Source organism: Papilio xuthus, unplaced genomic scaffold (assembly GCF_000836235.2).
Source record: "Papilio xuthus unplaced genomic scaffold, Pxut_1.1 DF828177.1, whole genome shotgun sequence".
NCBI classification, from domain to species: Eukaryota; Metazoa; Arthropoda; class Insecta; order Lepidoptera; family Papilionidae; genus Papilio; species Papilio xuthus.
In genome coordinates this window covers 3,211,039-3,233,027 of record NW_013530472.1, presented here as the reverse complement: position 1 = coordinate 3,233,027, position 21,989 = coordinate 3,211,039, and the positions used below count along the sequence as shown (strand labels likewise).

Sequence of the window (21,989 nt, the reverse complement as noted above, 5' to 3'; positions counted from 1 at the left end):
TAGTCAGTATTAGTTGATTTCACCGATCCTGCGTTTCAAACAAATCTAATACAGTATGATACAAAATTGCACGGCTACAACAATAGCGCGCTGTTAATGACGTCACTCGAGTTTAGCATCAGAACTATAACCGCCTTTAAACATCACAATAACATAGATTCATGTTTATTTTATATCATTTGAGAATCAAAACAATTTCGACAGACACATAATTTTTTTATTTATTCATTTTTATATTTCTTTTAGTTTACAGGCAAAAATAGTTCTAATGCTTTTTGTGCATCTAAAACAATATAACTAATAATGTTTGTCATAGATATATAATCTATAGATATCCCAATCCGGAGCACAAAAGTAAGGGGAAAAAATGAGCTCTGAAGGACTTTAATAGGAATAAAATTCCCTCGGTGTTGGCATGAACAATAGAAAATGACATCTGAAATCGACTCTCATTTGGATGTCATTTATGAAATAGCCCATCTATAGATTATATATCTATGTTTTAAATTTATAGCTTCTGCCATGAAAAGAATTAGCGCCCAATCTATATTTCAACTTTATATTATAATCATTATACAATAAATAATTTCTTAGTAATGAAAATAAACATATACCTCTGAGTTAAATAATTTGATTCTCTATAATAATTCTATATTTATTGGGCTTATATTTTCCGGGATAAATTAATAAATTAGGTATTAGTTTTTAGCGTATTAATGAGTTTTGTACTTCGAAAATAAGACGAAACGCTAGTCTTACAGTAAGTTTAAGTATTATTAGAAAATTTATAATTCGGTCAAAGATAAGTTATGGATAACCGTATTTTGTGCAATAAGTTATCTTGAATTCCACCGTCTCACTTGTATAAAAACATGATGTTTTTGTTTTTTTCGCAATGAGTAAGTGATGACAATGTTTTTATACAAGTGTAACGACAATGAAAACTCTTATTGAACTATTGTATCAATTTGTTCTGATCAAAGATTGCGTTTCGCCTTCAATAAACATTCGGAGGAAAAGCTGTTGAAATTCATTCTGACAACTAAGTATAAACTCAAAAGTATCCTAAATATAATGTAGTATTATTATTTAAACAATATTTTAATAAAACTGCAAAATGAAAGATATTGTGATGAAGCTGTTTCAAAATCGTATAAACATCACAGTATTAGTGTTTTCTAATCAAAAGATAGAACGGAGAATTTCAACAATATCCTTTAATAATATGTCAAGTATTTATATTATAATATAGGGGCATATTGTATACAGTTGTATCCATATAAACATATAACTAAAATAAATACCTTATTAAGGAAAAAAATTAACAATAGTCTAAAATTATTCTATTCTCAAAAAAAAAAATGCGCTCTGTCTTCTTTTGAACATTTTAAAAATGATAACCAATTTTAAAACAAAATGATTGCATCACAAATGCATTAAAAGGCAGATTCATTTATAATATACAATTTATTTTCCAATTTTTGAGAAATTATGTGCAAATAGAACATAGGTCAGACATTACACAATATAAAACCATTCACAAAATGTATATAAACAACATGTCGATGACAAACGATAATACATCCATTTAACGAAACATCATACGATTCAATCTCTATTTGACTCTCCTTAACATAAATAATTCACGACGGATGCAAACATGATTTTTGCAGCAAACATAAAAAAACTATTATTAATAAAAAATAGTATGATTGCCCAGCTACCCACATAGTGAAGTTAGTATTAAGTTACTGTACATTTTACGTGTTAGTGACCTGCGAACTACGGCTACCAAACCACTTCACGTCTGCCTCCGGCTGCGCGCGTGCTGCCCGGGGCACGGCCGACGACACTAGTATCTCTCCACTATCCGACAACTTACATATACATAGCCTACTAGTTAAACGTATATTAATCAGATTTATGCAACAGTTTACCTTACAACCGTATTACCGAAGCGGATAAGAGTTATATATAGAGTACTAACAGCTAGATATATTACATAGTCAATGTACAGTCACTCAGTGTCCGATGCACTAATGAATTTAAGCCGCTACATACACTTCGCTGTCCGCCCGCTCGCACAGCACGACACAACATACGTTAGCACTCACTAATATAGATAACGCACACTACGCGGTCCACCCGCTGCAACGCCGCGTTTACACCGCACCGTCAGGACGCCGATCGCCGACGTCGAGCGGGTCGTGAACCTCCTCGGGCACATCTGATGCGTCGGACGCGTCGTCGAGTCGTTCGGGGCGATCACACGACTCTAACGTGTCGTCGGCGACGTCGTTGGAGTTCTCCGAGGCCTTGGAGGTCTGCACGCGGTTCTTCATGTACTGGCGATGCGCGTACTTGTTGAAGCGACGCTTGGCCATGAAAAGCGTGGCGATGGTGCGGGGCGCGAGGCGAACAGCGGCCGCGCGCGACGTGATGCCGCTGCGCCGGCACACACCGCACGTATAATCCATCACCTTCAAGTTGGTCACTGTCTGCTTAACGCAATCTACGAGGAAAAATTAAACACCCATTTACATTTAGTTTCCTTTTATTAGGTGACCTTGAACTCGGTTGCAGAGCTGATTAGAGTCATTTACGTTTTTCAGTGCATGGTTTAGTGTATTGTCATCTCAAACCGAGTTTTAGTGAAGAAACTTACTACAGAAATGATCGTATGAAGTGTTAAACCGAGTTCAAAATCAGATATGTAATCGACTAGATGCGTCTATAGCACACACAACTCGGCAGTTCTATTTGACTACCTGCGGCAGTTTTCATCCGCGAATCTTTCTATTTGCGTTCCGTTGTCAGCTATGTTCTAAACGAGGCAGATTATATATGTATAGTGTATATATATCATGCGTTCACCCATACGTTTTGTCTAATCACATCTAACACAAAAACAAAGCATCCTTACGATGTATATCAATTTTAGTATCTTCAACTGTAGCTATATATTTAAACCTGGTATTAATTTAGTTTGTGGATATATTTTTGCAGGTGCAGGATTTGTAATGGTAGATGGCAGACATAATAAAAAATTAAAATAAAGCACAAAGTAATGTTACTCGTCCAATAATATTCTAATGAACAGCGTTGCATGCACATGGATGTAAAGCAAATGAAAGCAAAAGCTAATATGAAGATATATTTGTTGCGCTATGAAATATATCTTCATAATTGTGAAAATTTTTATGACTAGTTATAAAATGACACATGAAGTAATTAGGCGATCTGTTACGTATCTTTTTAAGGCTGTAGAATGTTTTAGTACCTCTTCAATATAATATTATGTACCTGATAAATTTACATGATAAAAGACACGTTAAGCTTTAATCTTGTGCATATTTTAATCTTTATGCCATATTTTTTTAAATCTTCAGGAGTAAAAGTTTTTTTTTGTAATTTAAATAAAATTATAAAGAAAATATTCTTTAACACTTTTCACGGTTTTAGTTTTACATTTCAAATAGCACATTTGATTCTTCAAAAAACAACAACGATCGTTTTGTTATTTTTGGTAATGGGTAATAAAATTTATGTCAAGGTCGTTTTACAACCAGCCAATAGAGAGATGGGCGGAGTTGGAGGCGTGGTGGGGGCGTGGTGGGGGGCGGGTGTGGGCGGGGCAAGCGTTGCGTCTACTGCGCGTGCCGGATGACGTACCTTGATGCAGTTGCCTATCGCAGAGTTTACATATGACGAGCTGCAAAGTCCCCTTAGGCCCGATGAAGGAGCGCTCGCACAGCGGGCAGTAGCGACCGATGCGATACGCCCTACGCACGCACACACACACACGGACCGCACGCGCACAACCACCGGAACAGAAACACGCCATTAGTCTCAACGTCTCGCTAACGACGTACCACATGACACACTCTTTTTATTACTTCCCTTCTAATGGCTCGCTTTTAAACTTAATATATTCAAATTAATAATCCAATTATGCAATACTACATAAACATAAATAGTGTTAACAATATTACTCAAACTAAAATCAATAACGAACTGAGTTCGTTTATTTTGAAATTGTTAATAAAGTTTAATTTTTGTAGAAAATTTTAAGTTTATACTTATATTTTTACTGCTTTTACTACCAGAAAATTGCCAAGAAATGCAAATCACTTATTTAATTCGCGAGATATGAGACTTCGGAAATATCAACGAGAGAGACTCACTTACACAGATAAATTTTATAGCAATAAGAGCTTGCCAACTATGCTATATAATAAAGTATACAATTGTTATATCTATGTCTTATTTTAAACTTTATTCTATCTTCTTTTTATTTAAGATCTACGCATCGGCAGTTTGTTTGTTTACGCTGCTAGATTAAAAAACAATTAAAACGATAACTAATTAAATAATGAACCAATATATTTTTAATTTTTATTAACAGAAAAGTTTAAAAAATTATACGTAAATATATAATTATATACGCATTGAGCCAGAAGGGAAGTAATAAAAATAGTCTAGTTAGTGAATGCTCTGAAATCGATGTAATTCTATGCCCGTGTTAGTATTGTTTGAACAAATGATAGATGTTAGTGGGACACGAGGGACCGATGATCACCCAGCGATGACCTAACAGCGATTGAAGGAACAACAAGCTTAAACAAACCAATTATTTCTTATAAATTCACCTCAATTACTCTTTAAAATATAACGTACTTAAAAGACCAATATTAAAAATAGTAATACAGAGAGTGACCTTAATAATAATTCATAAAAATAATATTACTTGCCACTTTACTGTTTCGCAAAGAAAACTATCTGCCAAAGTTAAAAAAAATTACTAATTAAAAAAAAACAAAGGCAGTAAGTCTTCCAAAAACTAGAAGTAACATTTGAAGGGGTGTAGCATGCAACAACATGGCCTAATTCTTCTAAATAACAACAATAAAATAGTTAATTTTGACATAAATCTAACCAATTAGTGAATTGTTGGCCCGTGTAATACTTAGTAGAATTAGGCAGCCAACATTTTGTGCTTAAGAATGCTGCGGGGTCAGAGAAATGATACGCGGGGGTCAAAATGCTACGAGACAGGTAACAGGTAATAAGCGAATGGTCAGTGTGAGGGAATGTTAGTCCACATCGAACACGCATAGACAATACATTAGCTACCAGGCCAAGGTTACGGCAACACATATCGTTCTGATAGTTCCACAATGTCATGTCTTCTACTGCGCCCGCAATATCATCCTGAATATATATTCAAACTTTCTTAATCACTTTGTTTTCTATTTAAAACTTCACTACAATTATTTAGTTCACAACGCCTCAGACATTTCAAATTCTTAAAAATAAGAAACATATTACGATAGTAGCCGTTTTGTAATATTCTGACGTAACGTTTATGCTGACGATAAAAAAGCACGATATTTAAACTTAATATATTTAAAATATGTTTATAATATCACTGTAGCAACAATTGTTTGTTTTGTTATAGTTCTTTCGTATTTATGAATTAACAATACAATCAAATCAAAGTCAATAAAAAAAAGATGTAATAGTAAAATTGTTTTGTATAATTGCAAGTGTATGTAAAGTGAAGTGTGCAGTATTGGTGAAGTGTATAGTGTTGTGGGCGTGGTTACGACGTGTGGGCGGAGACTGACCTGGCGCAGGGCGTGCACAGCGAATGCGAGTAGAGCTTTTGTCCGCCGGGGCCGCGGCGCGTCTGGTGGTGCCACTCGGGGGGCGCACCGCCGCACGCCGCCTCGCCCCCCGCACCACCGCCCCCGCCCCCACCGCCGCCCGGCTCCCGCGCCCCGCACGACTTGCACACCGCGCACTCCGCGCAGTGCCAGCGACCTGGGGAACACACACGTTATATCAATCAACCCTTGAGCTAGGATACCTTTCAACCGGAATGCTAATCGGAATGCCGACGATGTCATCCGATCTATATTCCGAAACTAGCTCTTGCTAGCAACTTCGGTAGCGCGGAACAAAGAAACAAGTACACATTGGCTGCCTTTCAGATATTACCCGGAAAAAACACGAAATATAAAAAAATGGTTCATTATTTCTTTCTACCATACAGTCAACAGAAGTGGGCGTGGTTTATTTAGTGCGTGTGAGAGTGGTACATACCGCTGGGCACGTGCCGCAGTCCTACGCAGTAGATGTGGAAACCGCGGTCGCAGAGGTCGCAGAAGAGCATCTTGTCGTCGTCAGCGGGCAGGCGGCAGGCGCAGCACGTCTTGCACTCGGCGCACTGCCACGCGTACTCGCGGCACTTGCGGATCGTGTCCGGACCCAGATCCACGCAGCCTGGGTGCACTGTAATACGCATGAATAAACTTTATTCTACGACCAATATTACAAATATAAATAATAATATTTTAGTTTACCCAGGACAAAACAGTACTTTAAGTAATTAGTGCAAGAGGTTAAAGTAAAATATATGTTATTACTTTAAGTAAATAAGATAGTAATTACATTTAGCATTACAGTTGGCGCAGACGAGGAACCTCTCGTGCGTGTACTTGCGGTTGGCCTCAATGCGCAGGCCGCACGCGCGGCACGTGTCCGCCTCCTCGTCGCGTGCGCCCGCGCCGCTCGCCCCGCCCCCCGCACTGCCCGCCCCGCCTCCCGCCTCGCCTTGGTGGCTACTGCGTTTAGTCTTTGTCAGCTTCTTGCGCTAAAATAACACACAGATCAAATTAAAATTTTACAACGACAGTCACCTTGATCTCTAACACGTTTATGACCACATTAGCTATCGTCCGTCTGTGCGGAATTAGAAAAAAATTAAGTAGCCTATTTGTTCTTCCAGGCTATTTTCTCCATCATAATATTTACTGTCGCATTCAGATGGTTACTGAGGGAGACCCTTAGTGAAGTTAACGATTTTGAGTGTGGCCGCTTTTGTAATATCAAAATATTGGTCAAACCTTAGGCGGGTGTGTGTCGACATCGGTGTCGGAGGAGGAAGAGCGATCTAGCCAGTCCGCCTCCGAATCTGAACTGGACTCCGCAGACATCACCGCCGGCGGAGCCGCCAGAACGGTGTTCAATGGGAAATATCTGTTTGTGAATAAATAAAAAGACTTTATTAACATTTCATTGTTCTATTAAGCATGATCTGTCTATCAGTTTCATTAATCTGATACGTGTATATTAAAATTAATTTGTTAATCTGTCTACATTCTACAATTTTAACTGGTATGTTAAAATGCCGCACTCAGATAGGCTTAGTTGTCTCTCGTCGTATAATTTAGTTCAGAAAAACACACTAAGGGACTCTCTTAGCGTTCAATTGACGACTCTGAGTGCAGCAGAAAGATTTAGAAATTAACAAGTGTATTGAAAGATCCATCGATCATAAATATAAACCCTAACTTGGTTAAGGGATAAATGAGGTGGTTTTAGGTAACCATACCTGAGTTGCTCCGAGCTGTATACTCTGTAGCAGTGCTGGTACTGTCCAGGCAGCAGAGCTAGCGGGTAGAAGCCGTGCGGAGGACGCACGCGGGGTGGCGGCGGCGGGGCGGGGGGCGCGCGCCTGCGCAGTAACGTCAACGATTGCAGATCCGCGCACGCCGGACGTCGCAAAGAATTCAACCGAGCGTTCCACTCGATGGCCGAAGCTATCGCAGCCGCTGCCATGTCCTACAACACAACATTTTTTTAAACTTATTTTGTCAACAAATGGGCAAAATTTTATATTTATGAAAAACAGGTTATAAATGTCTATCGTGTAAAATATAATTGACACTTCTTAAAAAAATAAAAGTTACTAAGGAAGTGAAAAAGATTAATACAAAGACTTTCTATTACTTTCTAAAGCTCACCTGTCTCGTTTTCTCTGGATCAACTTTCGGTGGTTCCGGTTTTTGCTCCACTGGTTTTGGTTCCGGTTTCACATCAACCTTCTCCACCTTCACCTCCTCCATTTGAACCTCTTCAACCGTCTCCTCACTAGGATCAGTACTCTGTTTCCTGCATTGATGTGATCGGTACTCTTCATATTTGTGTGGGTAATCGGAGAGCATTATGTCCAAAACATCACTTGCATCTACTGCTGTTATACCTGTTAAAAAAATGTTGAACACCTCTGACTGTAGGTTTTTCTCAAAACATATATATAAACATATCATTTTATTATTATCTATTTAGAAAAAAAAGGGACAATCATTTGTTTTAGTACAAGTGTCATGGCAAAAATTACAATGTTTATAACTTTTTTATAAAATAAACAATTAAAAATTACTTTTAACCTAATTTAGAAATGGCTTAATTTTAATAATTTTCCACTGTAGATGTATGTTATATGATTAGCAAAATCAATGTCTAAAACAAATAGATCTCCCACAAAGAATTACATACTGGGGGGTAATAACCTTGACATCAACCTCATATAAAACCAGATGTTGTCAACATTTAATGAATTATCAATTTGAAAAATTTAAAAACAACATGAAACTTACCAAGATCGCAAAGTGCTTCCGTAACAAGCCCTTTACTGAGTACATAGTCCCTTTCCTCACCACTAACAGTTCTTCTTTTTAATTCTGGATATCGCCGCTTGAAGCTTTTAACTCCAAGGAACATAGCAACTTGCTCTTGTATCATCATCACCTAAAAAAAAATAAAAAATTACTAAGACACAACATCACAAGCCAGATAAAAAACCAAAATTTAAATTCTAATATCATTTTATAGTACAGTTTCGTCAAATTGTATTAAGATAATATCATTTATATGTTTAGTGTGAGTCTGAATATTAGGTTAATAACCTTAATAGATTACTAGTACGTTGGAAGTAAATTTTATTTCAATTATTTTGAATTATAATTTCCAACTGGGGATTTGATCTGTCATGACACTTTTTTAATGTTCATTATTACAAAACAGCGACTAACTGTGGGTTTTTAAGACCAAAATCATCATATAAATCATACTGTTATCTCTGTTTTGTCAAAGATATTTAAAATAATGACAATATGTTTTATACACAGATTTTGGTCACAATAAATCTATTAAGTCTGTCAGGGCAGTAAAATTCGACAGTAATGTCTGGTTTTTATTATGCCAGTACAGTAGGACAGTAGCGCTGGTCATACTTCAGGTCCCTAGTGCCAGTTAGTGTTTACATTATTTGTATGCCAGCGCAGACTTTGAGCGCTACTGTCCTACTGTACTGGCATAATGTAACATACATAACAGCTAATAAACCTTAGTTGGTATAATTGTATTTTCATAACAATGTTAGATGAATTTTGTTTAAAACTTACTTAACATATTGTAATGCTCAGACAAACCAATTAAAGAAAATTACTCACAGCTGTATTGTCCTTTATTATGTAAGTCATTATATACAATTACATATCAACCTTAGGTATATATCTATTGATTTATGTAATGTTTGAATTCAAATAATGAATATGATATTTCACAACTATCAAAATTCGTCAAACCAGCCTTTCTCTTGCATAGCACCCGGCGTTTGAGTTGGCACTTCAGACAATCGTGTAGTCTTGTTCCCGACGTGCCAAATCATGAGTGTCTTTTTGATTTTTACTTAATATTTACTTAAAAAAATATGTACCTGATGTTCTGCAGCCGATTTTTCTGGAGGTGGCCACGTATATTCTTTGACATCAGCGGCAGTCCATTCTTTATTACTGTGAAACGATATATGGTGTTATGCATCAATTTACATGAATTATGAATTTATACAATGTATAGTAAAATGTTGTACCTGTCAAATAAATCTGCAAACTTTGACTTCTTTGTTTTACTACTTTCATTTGTTGAACTCTTTACAGAGCTTTGAGAATCCTCGTCAAGTAAATGCGATGGCCTGTAATTAAAAGAACGATGTAACGAAATTATTCATATTTAACTCTTTAATAATATACAACTTGAATTGATAGAGACTCACTTTGCAGGAGTGGCATTGTCATCCATCATGCATGTTTCCTCTTCAAATAGTTGTACTGTTGTTGTAGCTGGCCCACAAACTCGACCATATATCCCCATAGTTTCCTAAAAAAGTAAATATTTATATTGCAATTGAGAGATTCTAAAGTACAATTGCATGTTAATAAGTAAATGATTCAAACGTATCTATTTTAGGACGTAACACATGAGTACCTCACCTTCATGTACATAGCGCCGCGGCCACCGCCTCGCCCCCGGCCCCTGGCGCGCGGACTGCGGCCCGCTGGGCGACCCCGCCCCCCGCGACTGCCACGCCCCCCTCGCGACCCTCGACCACGGCCTTCGTTCACTTCAGGTGATTTTAAAAATGAATTCTCTAAATTTGGAAGTGTAGAATCAAGCACAACTTTTAGTTCGGAGGCATCACTAAAGATCTTCAAATCTCCCACGGATGAATTTCGTCTTCTACTACTGAGGGGGGTTGAACAAGGCATTTTGTCCAGTGCCTCGGTCATTCGCGGCAGTTTTATTCTTGAGCTGGTGAGGTCTATAATTTCGGTAGATTTTTGTTCCTTGAAAAATTTGTTAGCAGCGTCCGTAACTGCCTCTGGCGTCCTGTCTGAAGAAGTATCTAGGCGTCGACCGCCACGCCCTCGCCCTCTACCTCTGGGTTTCGTCAATATCACGGGCCTGTCCCTGTAAGGCATTTTAAATATATGTAAACAAATAATAAATCTTTATAATAGAATAGGTCAAAAAGAGATTTAATATTACCTTGATAAGCGTAAAGACCTCTGAGGTCTCTCCTCAAGAGCAGGTGTTGGCAAGACAATTTTGGCGCCTTCCGACAGTGGTATTTTGCGTGGTCGTCCACGTTTTTTTGGTTGCGGTGTGGAAACCATCGGCGCCGTAGTAGAATTAGGAATGTTGAAATTATCAGTATGCATATTTAAAGGTGCCTTTAATCCACTCACTTCCAGTGGATCTTGTGACTCTGATGCTATACTAAAGTCGTGTAATTCAGAGTTATCATTAAAAATTAATTCTTGTACCTCAGGATGATTTTTTCCTAAAGTAATAATTTCAACTCTGTCACAGCTGCCTGTTGACGTACTGGATTCAAGTTCTGTTGTAATACTAGGATTCTTATCAGAATGACACATATCATTAAAGGTTTTAACCTGTATTTTTGGTTGAAAGCTTGATAATATGTTGTGCAATTTAGAGTTACCATTTTTTGCACAGTTTTCATTTTTTAGGACTGCATGATTCAGTTGTGGGACATGCCTACCTTCCTGTTTAATTTCTAATGAAAGTTTTTTTGTTGGTGACAATTGTTCCCCTTTGTTTATAATAGGGCTCATAGATAATGATTTATTGGATAAAAGTTGTCCTAATTTTAATCTTTTTGTCTCAAGTACTGATAGTTCTGGTTCTTTGTTGTGAGTTGGACTGGTGATTGCTGTGGATGGTCTTTTTATGATATTCTTTTTAACAAGGAGTGATTTGTCCGAGTTTTCTACAATTCTAGAACTTCTTAATCTTTTGCCTAATTGTATCGTTGGATTGAGATTTGCAGGTTGTTTCCTTCTAATGCTTATGACATTCTTTTGAATGTTTTCATTGTCATTTATCTCATTTTGAGTGTTTTCTATTGTATATTTTTGTTGTTCTGGTCTTTTTGGCTCCTCAGTTATTATTTTAGCTGATGCACCTTGGTCAGTCTTATTGATTTTTAATATAATTCTAGGTGAATCCTGGCCTGAACTTTGATTAGTTATTTTCTCTGTCACAGTTATTTCCAAGGGTTTAGATAACCTTTCATTAAGTTCTTTAGAAAGTCCTTGCATCATGTTATTTTTAAATGGAGTGTCACTTACTCCATCTTTTGAAGTTACGGTAACATTGCTGACTGTGTCAATTTTAGAACTTATTTCAGATTTTGTCATGTCCTTACTGTTTTTTATGATAAGTTCCTTATTCTCTGAACTTGGGGTCTTTGACCTCATGGTGGGGGACGAACAATTACTTGTTACAGGTTTGCTTTCTTCCACATTACTTAAAACATCACTTTTTGTTTCCAGGAGTTTCTTCAATAAAGTACAATTTTGTACTGAAGGTGAATGCTGTTGCTTGATAATCATTTTAGATTCAGTGCAATCTGGAGTCAAACTTTTACTATCTTCCAATTTCACATCAGCATTAGCTGTGTCACATAATAAATCTATGTGACATGTCCCGTCTAGTTTATTTAAATAACATTCTGTTTTTTCTGCATCTAGGGATACAATTTCTTGAGATACAGTGGTGTCACATGATGTCATCTTTTTCATTGTTTCAATGGTGACAGGTTCTAAATATGCATTATGAACATCAGGATCTGCTTCGTTACTATTCGCAACACAGTTTTGTTTTGGCAAAAGTGACAGGTTTGTCTGAACTTCTGTACTTTTCGGATCAACAATACTAAAAGTATTTTCAACCATGGCAGAGTCATATTCTTTAGATTCAATAGTTTTAATATTAGAAACTTCTTTTACAGATTTTGTGGTTATTTTAAAATTGCTTTGGGAAAGAATAGGTATGTTGTCACCTACACTGTTAATATGTTTTTCATTGTCTCCACATTTATCAAAATTAGCAAGTTTTTCACTGTTACCTGAATCAACTGTTTTCATATTAATTTTCATAACAAGTGGTGGATTTTTAACTACCGTTTCTTCACAATCATCATTAATTCTGTTAACTTCTTCAGGTTTCAAAACAGGCTTGATATTTATTTTAGTAACAATTGGTATAATAGAATTTCTGTGTTCTAAACTCCGTGAACTTTCTTTTTTAGGTGATAAAGTAGAAGTATTTTCTTCTGGCTTCATGATAGGTTTTATATTAATTTTAGATACTACAGGAATACTGTCCACATTTGATATACTAGGTCTTGATTCTTCTGATTCACTTGGTTTTAAAATAGGTTTTATATTTATTTTGGTTACCACAGGTATGTTGTCTGTATTATCATCACTTGAATTTCCTGTTTCCGAGGATTGATTCTCTGAAATTTCACCTTTTGATATATCTTCATCTTCTGGCTTAATTATAGGCTTAATATTAATTTTCGTAACAATAGGTATATTATTTTCATCTAATTCAACTTTAGGATCACAGTCTTTTTCTTCAATATCTGGTTTTTTTATTGGTTTTATATTTATTTTTGTAATTTTAGGTATCTCTATATCTTCTTTGTTACAATCTATCTCATTATCTTTAGGTTTAATTACAGGCTTAATATTTATTTTTGAAACTACAGGAACCTTATCGTCCAATTTTTCTGTTATATCTGCACTATCTGTAGGTTTAGGAATCGGTTTAATATTCAATTTAGTTACAGCAGGCATTTGTTCATATGTTTCATTAGAGCTTACTTTTTTTAAATTTTCTGTATTTAAAATGGGTTTTATAGTAATTTTGGGTATGTGACGATCTTTCCCCTCTATTGTTGATGTAAAGGATTCTGTTGATATTTTAAGTTTTGGTATTTGTTGAATGTCTGTCAATTCACTGCAACTAGCACTATCCTTCGAAGCAGTTTCTGGCGGCTTAATTGGTTTGATTGTAAGCTTAGGACTAAGTGGCTGGCTTTCAGATTTCGCCACTGTTTTTATTGTTAACTTGGGTATTTTTTCAGTTTGAGAATCATCACTTTGACTGATGACAAGTTTCAATGTAGGTAAGCCGTCTGGATTGTCATTTTCATTTTGTTGGATTCCTTTTATTGTTAGTTTCGGTATATTTTTTTCTGTGTAAAATTGCCCTTCAGCTTCAGTGCCTGCTTTCCCCAATTTAATAGTAACTTTTGGCACAATATCTGCTGGTCCTTGATCTGAAGCTGAGGCCTGATCTGATGTGCTTGTACTTTCGTCGTTTTCCGAACATTCGGACTCAGATATTTCACTACTGCTAGATTTTCGATGTTCATCATTTATTTTTACAGGTCTTTTGGGTATAGGTTTAATATTTAATTTAGTTATACAAGGTATTTGTTCTTGAAAATCAGTTTTGTTTTCTTCATCAGAAGGTGGTCTGATTGGTTTTATTGTTAACTTGGGTACAGGAGGTTTAGTTTCCTCTGGTTGTTTATTGCCTAATTTAATAGTGAGTTTTGGTACTTGTTTGGCAGATTCTGATTCATCATTAACAATATTACTGCAGCTGCTGTCACTTTTTTCCTCAGAGAGCTTTGTAGTTGACTCTGCTGTCTCATTTGCACTACTTACAGAGAGATTTAATTTTATTGGTGGAATTTTCTTCAGATCTTTCAAACTTTCTTCTAGTTCTAACTTGTTACTTGAGCTTTCATTTAATTGTAACTCAGTATTACTTTCTTCCATAGGACTTTCATTCAATATTATTGTTGATTCACCAGGTCTGTTTGAAACAGTGTCTATGCTAATCTTATTATTATCCAATATTTCTTTATTAATAACTGATATTGATGTACTTATTACATTTATCTCCGAAGTAGATTCATTTGGTAGGATTTCAGATGTAGATTGACATTGCTCCCTAAGAGGTGATTTCTTTACATGAGAACTGTCTGTATAGGTTACTTGGGGAAGTACTTTTTGTCTAATGAGTTTAATTTTTTTAGTAGGACTTGATGTTTCTGCTTTGCAGATACTAATTTCGCTTACATTTCTAATCTCATCTGGCTTTACATTACCATGTAGAGGTGGCACCGCATCTGATGAACTGGACACATCTTTGACAATACACTCGTTACTCAATTGTTCGTGAGCTTCAACATTAATACTTTGCAAGTCCACTGTAGAGGAGACAGTGGAGTCAGGACGGCGGTCACTTGGCGCGGGCCTTACCAGGCGCCGCCGCAATGGTTTTGTCACACTCTCCGAAACTGGCACTCTATCACATAAACTAGTGTCACTTGATGAACATTCCGCACTCCCTACAACAACATTGTCTTGGATATCACTGGACGTAACACATTTCACTGTCCGTTCACATGTTTCCTCATTCCTATCAGAAACACTTTGGTCCATGTGCACAACACTGCTGGCAGGAATACTAGGATTTGGGCTGCTTGGAAGCGACACAGAATTGGAAGCTTCAGTATCATGAGGAGTTGTTAACTCTGCATTGTTTTCACTTACTGTTATATGACATGCCTCTGGAAAATCAGCAATTTCTTCTAACGTATTGTTAGAAGAACTGCCAATATTATCTTCTTCTTTTGGGCTTTCGTCAGTTTTAGATATTAAAGCCTGTTCAGAATTTGATGGTTGTGTTAAAGAATCTTCAGACTCACAGTGAGATGTTTGTATTTGCTCATCTAAACGATTGTTAGATTGACCTATGGGAGCGTATTCAACATTTTCCACCGTAAGTGGGACACGCTTAGGAGCCCCAGGGCCGTCAACGATTTCATCGATCATGTCAAGGATCGCTTCAGTACTGGTGTTGACGTCTTGCGTCGATGGCGAAGGAACGCTATCGCCATCAAAATTATCCTCAGACATCGCTGGAGTTTTGCAGGAATCTCGAGCTTCCGATGAATCTTGCTGAAAACTACCAGTTGCACAGTTGTCCTCAGCTTCCCCGATATCTTTTTCCCGCGCCGATGGGCGGCGGGAAGCGTTTGTTGCGGTTCCCGCATCATCTTCTGAACTCTCCATTATCTACTCTTTTGCGACGCTGTCATATCTGAAATATAAAACGCTCGCTGGGTGATATTTACGTTACGAATGGGTAACCTGTCGACGTGCGAGCTTGACAAACCACAGGCACCATTCTAATTCACCATAACGCTACAGAAATTTGTTCACAGAGTTCATGGTGTCGATTATTGTACCTACACATGTACTTTATTTTCATATTCACACCGTTTACGTGTCGCCCGAGTAGACACGGGGCCTCGAAAACTAATCATTCAACAGCGTAAACCGGCAAACAAAAAGCTTGTATACGCCATTTTTAAAACCAAAGACATGGCAGGTTTGGCTATACGAGCCAATAAAAAATATCTTATACGGACAATTCGGCCATTGTCGTGTTGGTAAACTGCAAGAAGCCCATAGATCGCTCCACTTGAGCTTTTTAGCTTGTAGAAGAGTAATAAATATGCTTTTAGACATGTGGTAAAACGAGTAGGATAATAGCTCTCAAACATTAAATTGATTATTTCATATGGCAATGATATTGTTTTCGTTTAAAGTGTTGACAGCTTACAATCTTGTTTCGTCACTTTGCGCTACTTATGTTGCCTGTTACTAAATATTTTAAAATATGAAAATGGCTACCAACTGGTGTAATGTCACATATTTGTTAATAAATTATTGTCTTCCTTGTTATATGCAATAAATTTTTAACATCATATGATAACTTTTGACTTTTAAGCGTTGAAAGAAATAGGAATTAAATAAAAATTAAACACCATCGATTTAATTAAATCAAAAGCCTGTAATTTATATAAACACAAAGATTTTATGGCAGTTGTTAAAATGTGAACTAACCAAAGAGTATATAATTAACAATGTCATGTTGAAAGGCAATTAAAAGGTTAATGTTGCTATTTTCATAATTTCGAAAGCAGAAAAATATCACGTACGATATTACGACATAAAGGTTAATTTGTTATTGCTATTGTGTTTGGCTGCATCAATTTAAATAGTAAGGAATTACTAAGAGAACTCATGGCATAAGTTGCAAATCAATTGCCTCGGACAACATGGACGATCAGGTTCAGTATCAGTGTTAAAAACTACTATAAAGTCCTTGTGAGACTAAAGTTACTACCAAATGGTCGTCATAGTACTACAATGTTTGTAATAAAATGTCAAAAATCAAATAGACACAAAATATATCATATAAACTGTCCAGTGGACTGCAGTTGAAGTGACTCGAATATTCTTTGACGCAATTTGACATATAACCAAACTTTTTTGTTTTATTATTTTGCATTGAAGTCTCACTAAATTTTGTCGAAAATAATATCTTTAAAATAATTAAAAAGTGTACCATTAAAATGACGACAATTCGGCCGTTTACGTGTGAAGATATGTTATATTTTAACAATGTGTTAGTTCATCACAAACTTTTTCTTTTTTAATAATATATTGAGATTTCAGAACATTTTTTTTGTTACAGAAATTTAGATCCCCTTACGGAAACCTACGGTTTGGGTTTTTACACGCAGTACCTAGCACATTGGCCGGAATATTTTCAAGTTGCTGAATCGCCTAGTGGTGAAATCATGGGCTACAGTAAATGTCCTTTTTTGTCTCTTATAAGAATTTATTTGTATTAAAAAAGTAACTTAATGTTTTAACTCACTTTACAATTTGTTCTATGAATTGGAGTGTAAAATAAATTGCATTTCAGTAATGGGAAAAGCGGAAGGACATGGTGAAAATTGGCATGGCCATGTTACAGCCTTAACTGTTAGTCCCGATTACAGAAGATTGGGCCTAGCTGCTACTTTGATGAATTTACTTGAAGAAGTGTCTGAAAAGTAAGTCATTTTTAATTCTAGTTATTCTATCTTACTTATTAATTACGATTACTAAAGTTTTTATGTTAATAAATGTACTTTGATTTCAGAAAAAAGGCTTATTTTGTTGATCTCTTTGTGAGAGTCAGTAACAAAGTAGCAATTAATATGTACAAGAATCTTGGTTATATTGTATATAGAACTGTATTGGAATATTATTCTGGAGACCCTGACGAAGATGCTTATGGTAAATAATAAACTTTAGCTTTTTTTATATTAGAAATAACATTAATTACAGAAGCAAACATTTGTACCATCAAGAATAATTTTATAAATGCTATAAATTGCTACTAATTATTGTCACCAAGGTCTGCATCTTCACATTTGTTGCAATTGCAGTGCCTTTTGTAATGTGCACCTGCCTCTTCACTAACCTTGTCTTTGTGTACAAAATCCAACAGAAGATGGGTTGACATTGGCTATTGGGTGCAGAGTTTTTTTTATGTCCAATACTGGATGACAATGGAAATTGAAGCAATGAATGACTTATGCAATGTAAAGCAAATTTTTTTAACAGAATTTAAATTGTTTTCAGATATGAGAAAAGCCTGCTCAAGAGATGTGAATAAAAAATCTGTTATACCATTATCACATCCAGTTAGACCAGAAGATGTTGATTAAAATGTAAAAATAAATGTTTGAATTCAATACTCTGTTTTTTAAATAAAATAATTTACCTACCATGCATGTCTAATATTATGTCTGCTTTATTAATCAAATACTATTTAACAATGTAAAGAAAAATAATATCTTATAAAATACAAATTTATTTGTTTCTTTCAAGACTTAGTTGTATCATCTAATTCCGGAGTGCAAGGTGATTCATCACCTTGGCCTTCCTCTGTATTATTGGTTGGTTCTACTTCAACTTCTTTTTGTTTTCGCCAATTTTTAGCAGCTGCAAGCAATTTAAGATTCGGTCTGACCATTTCATCTTCTGGGAATATGTAATCGAATACTTCCTCCCAACCTTCTTCCACTCCAGTTTCGCTAACGATCTTTTGTCGTTTTTTGACTCTTCTAGGCATTTTGGACAACACCTTTTCAAGTTTTGATTCTTCGCCAATTTCCACTTCAAAATCTTTCCAAGCTTCTAAAAGAAGAACTCTCGACTCCTTTTCCCCGGCACTTCGAAGGCTGTCATTCGCACGTTCGTATATCCTTCTTGCTAACTCAACATTAATATTGTCGGGATTTTCTGCATTAAGTTCAAATTTAGCATATGACAACCAAACTTTTACATGAACAGTTCTTTCTAATAGTCTTTCGTATAATTGTCTAGCTTTTTCTGTTTCACCTTGGGATACTTCAAAATCAATGTAGCTTTTCCACAACAACTCTGGCATATCTAGACGTGGTTGGGAGACTGCTATTTCATAAATGGCTCGAGCTCTATCAATGTCACCAAGCAATGTCTCCAATTCAGCAAATTTAATCCATGTTATACAATTTTCAGGTCCATACTCAAGAAACTTTTGGTATAATATTCGGCATCTATCAAATTCTCGTAATTGAATTTCTAAATCAATATATCCTCTGTATAACTTATCTCTGGGGCATATCCCTAATGCCATTCCTAATGTCTTTCTAGCTTGCTTTAAGTTTTTACATCTTACTTCTAGTTGTGCATACATTAACCAAATTTTGGAAAATGTAAATATTTTATGAGGAATGAGTTCCAAACAAGTTCTGTATACTTGTCTGGTCCTTTCAATATCTTCAGCTTCTAACTCTTCATATAAAGCATAATTGATCCATAAGTAAATATATCGTCTCCAGAATTGTTTGTCTTTTGATGGCGGTACGTTAGCTATTGCTCTTTCATATGTATCTCTTACATCATCCACATTTCCTTCATTTTCAACAAGCCGTATATAGTCAAACCATGCATCATAATTTGTAGGATTTTCTATTACCTCTTGCTCATACATATATTTTCTCTTGTTAACAATGACATCTTCAATTCCAGACCTATCACCATATTTCTTCTCATGAATTGTGTATGCTTTATACAATTCTTTGTTCTTATCTTTTGGAATATGATCTAAGGCATATTTATATATGACCCTAGCTCTATCATGTTCTTTTTGATTCTCTTCAAATTTAGCGAAAGCTATAAACAATCTTTCATCAATTTCTTCATCTCCAAAGAACTCTACTGCCCTTTCATACACTTTTCTTGCACTGTTAATGAACCCATGATTTTCTTCAAATCTTGCATATTTAATCCAGTGTTTTACATCAGGATGGACCATGACAAATCTTTCATAGATTTGTCTTGCTCTATCCAATTCTTTGTAGCGCAATTCGAAGTTAATGTATGTCTGCCATGCTTGTTCATCTGGTTGCCATTCCATCCAACGCTCAAATACCTTAAATAAACAATACTGGTTTTACATGGGAAATTTTATTGATCGCAATACTGAATATAAAGCAAGAACTCATTGCTGCTGGTAAAAACATTCTAAATTGTATTAACAATATTGTATCAGTCTTAACAATCATTGTAATTGAGTGGCTTTTAAACAGGTCAGCTATTACTAGAGACAAAACAATGTCTACTTACTTGTCTTGCTCCAGCAACATTCTCCAACATTTCTTCCATGTATGTATACTTATACCAAAACTGGGACACTCGTGGTAATATTGTAACAGCTCTGTCCCATAAATTACGAGCATGGTTCACCTGTCTGTTACGCATTTCCATCTCTGTGTACTTAAGCCTGTAAAATGAAAGTGTGAAAGTGTAAATAAAGTATATATCAGACTAGATACAATAGAATAACATTGGCACAACAGACATAACTTTGTTTGTCTTATCTTAAGAAGTAAACTTGATTATCATACCACAGGGTAACATTTCTATGATCCACATCCAAAGCCCGCTCATAAATTGAACGGGCTCTCTGTATTTGCTTCTGCGATTCCTCCCATTGGGCATATTTAAGCCAATTACCTATTACCTGAAAGAAATTCAACAAAAAAGTTAGTATATTTTACTTACTGCACTGGTGCAATAACACAAAGTGGGTCTGGGGCTTGAAACACTCCATTTAACTAGGCAAGTTTATTTGCTGAGTTTGTACAACAAAATCATGTTATAAAATAAAGGAGTGGAATATAAAATACAGGAGGAAGTACAAGTTAATTTAAACAAATATGTTTAATTCGAGAATTTAAAATAGCAAAAATTCCTAATTATTATCGACAGTTCTTGGCAAACATATTTGTCAAAGATTTGATTTGGGCGATTGATACTAAATCACTGAAGGTCTAGTTATTTTATATGATTTGAATCTCACTTGTCTATTTTTGCGTATATTATCCTCAAATGCTTTTCGTTTACGATGCTGATAGTCTCTAAGCTCTTCCGGATCTGATATCTTTTGTTTTGGTGGTGGTGGTAAGATCTCTAAATCTCGTTCCTTGGCTTCCCGTAATAGTTGCTCGGCTGTTATTTGTATTTCTGCAGGAGCTTTGTTTTTGACCTGAAAGATTTGAAAGTATTAAGCAAATACTTATGAAGAAAAGAGGTTAAAAAAGTATTAACAGTTTTTCTTACTTTAGCCACTTTGGGCATTTTCGTGGCCTTTCCGTCCATTGTTAAATCTAATGTAAAACTTTATAAGTTAAGCTTAATAATACCGTACAAATCAAAACAAAAATCTATAATTCTGAAATTCGATCAAAAAACCAACACACAACAAGACCGAAGAGCAAAGCCAAAGAGTATGTCGCAGAGTATGTTAAGTAAATATTAAAATATATAGACTATCAAAAAATTTAAAAAAAAATAAAGCATTCAATTTTATAACATTAAAAAAAAGTTGATCCCTATAAATATGGTTACCTAAGTTTAATCATTTTTTTACGTTTAGGCCTTTTGCAACGATCACAGTGCACTTCCAGGCTCCACTTTTATTTTTTTGATGAGGGATGGCTACATGGCTATTTTATATACGCTTTGGCTACATATCTGTAACCTTACGACAGGCCTAATGCTTTTTCCCAAAGTAATGAACATTTTCCTAATTAGATATGACCTAAAGGTCTATGTTACCAGGTCTTAAAATTTAAAAAAAAATCTTACGACATTGACATAAGTTGAATTAAACATTATAGGTTATGTTTTGGTCAAAGAGTATAATAAGTATACTATAGACTAAATACTACACGTAAATTGACAATACAAAATGATACATAATAATGTGGCGATTTTATTTTTTATCAACACCCTTATATTCATTACCGAAAATTTAAGAAACTACGCCTACTCTAAAGGACACTCGTAGTGTTTTGATACAACTCTGTTGGATTTTTTTTTACTGGATAAACGCAAACGAAACTGCAAACGAGCAGGCGGGAGTCAATAGATCAAACTCAATCACGTAAATTACACCAAAGAGTATAATAAGTATACTATAGAAAGAGGGGCAACTCGCACGAAGTCGTGGATCCACGGCGATTGTGGCGCTCCATGCGTATAATCGCTGAACTAATTTTTTTTTTTTTTGGTATCTATATA

The 21,989-nt window shown here is 35.6% G+C and overlaps 3 protein-coding genes across 4 annotated transcripts; 1 reads left to right on the top strand and 2 right to left on the bottom strand.

Moving 5' to 3' along the window:
* Positions 1-1,346: 1,346 nt before the first annotated feature.
* Positions 1,347-16,081, bottom strand: e(y)3 (PHD finger protein enhancer of yellow 3). 2 transcript variants are annotated; one of them, XM_013306632.1, is made up of 14 exons: positions 10,675-16,081; positions 10,119-10,596; positions 9,902-10,005; positions 9,719-9,820; positions 9,566-9,641; positions 8,445-8,595; positions 7,809-8,047; positions 7,397-7,626; positions 6,909-7,041; positions 6,454-6,655; positions 6,106-6,294; positions 5,628-5,823; positions 3,673-3,782; positions 1,347-2,512 (listed from the first exon to the last, which is right to left on the bottom strand). In XM_013306632.1, exons 1-14 carry the CDS (start codon positions 15,588-15,590, stop codon positions 2,163-2,165), a joined length of 7,476 nt encoding a protein of 2,491 aa, XP_013162086.1. In that variant the 5' UTR covers positions 15,591-16,081; the 3' UTR covers positions 1,347-2,162. The 2 variants fall into 2 exon arrangements, with proteins under 2 accessions (XP_013162086.1, XP_013162088.1); XM_013306634.1 differs by lacking the exon at positions 3,673-3,782 and having other exon boundaries at positions 2,419-2,512.
* A 733-nt stretch (positions 16,082-16,814) lies between these two features.
* On the top strand, positions 16,815-18,112 carry Naa20A (N-alpha-acetyltransferase 20 A). The gene is made up of 5 exons (XM_013306842.1): positions 16,815-16,992; positions 17,062-17,177; positions 17,296-17,425; positions 17,515-17,651; positions 18,000-18,112. Exons 1-5 carry the CDS (start codon positions 16,940-16,942, stop codon positions 18,083-18,085), a joined length of 522 nt encoding a protein of 173 aa, XP_013162296.1. The 5' UTR covers positions 16,815-16,939; the 3' UTR covers positions 18,086-18,112.
* A 37-nt stretch (positions 18,113-18,149) lies between these two features.
* Positions 18,150-21,183, bottom strand: crn (pre-mRNA splicing factor crn). Its single transcript, XM_013306841.1, has 5 exons — positions 21,027-21,183; positions 20,767-20,952; positions 20,312-20,427; positions 20,031-20,187; positions 18,150-19,836 (listed from the first exon to the last, which is right to left on the bottom strand). Exons 1-5 carry the CDS (start codon positions 21,063-21,065, stop codon positions 18,244-18,246), a joined length of 2,091 nt encoding a protein of 696 aa, XP_013162295.1. The 5' UTR covers positions 21,066-21,183; the 3' UTR covers positions 18,150-18,243.
* Between the last annotated feature and the right edge of the window lie 806 nt (positions 21,184-21,989).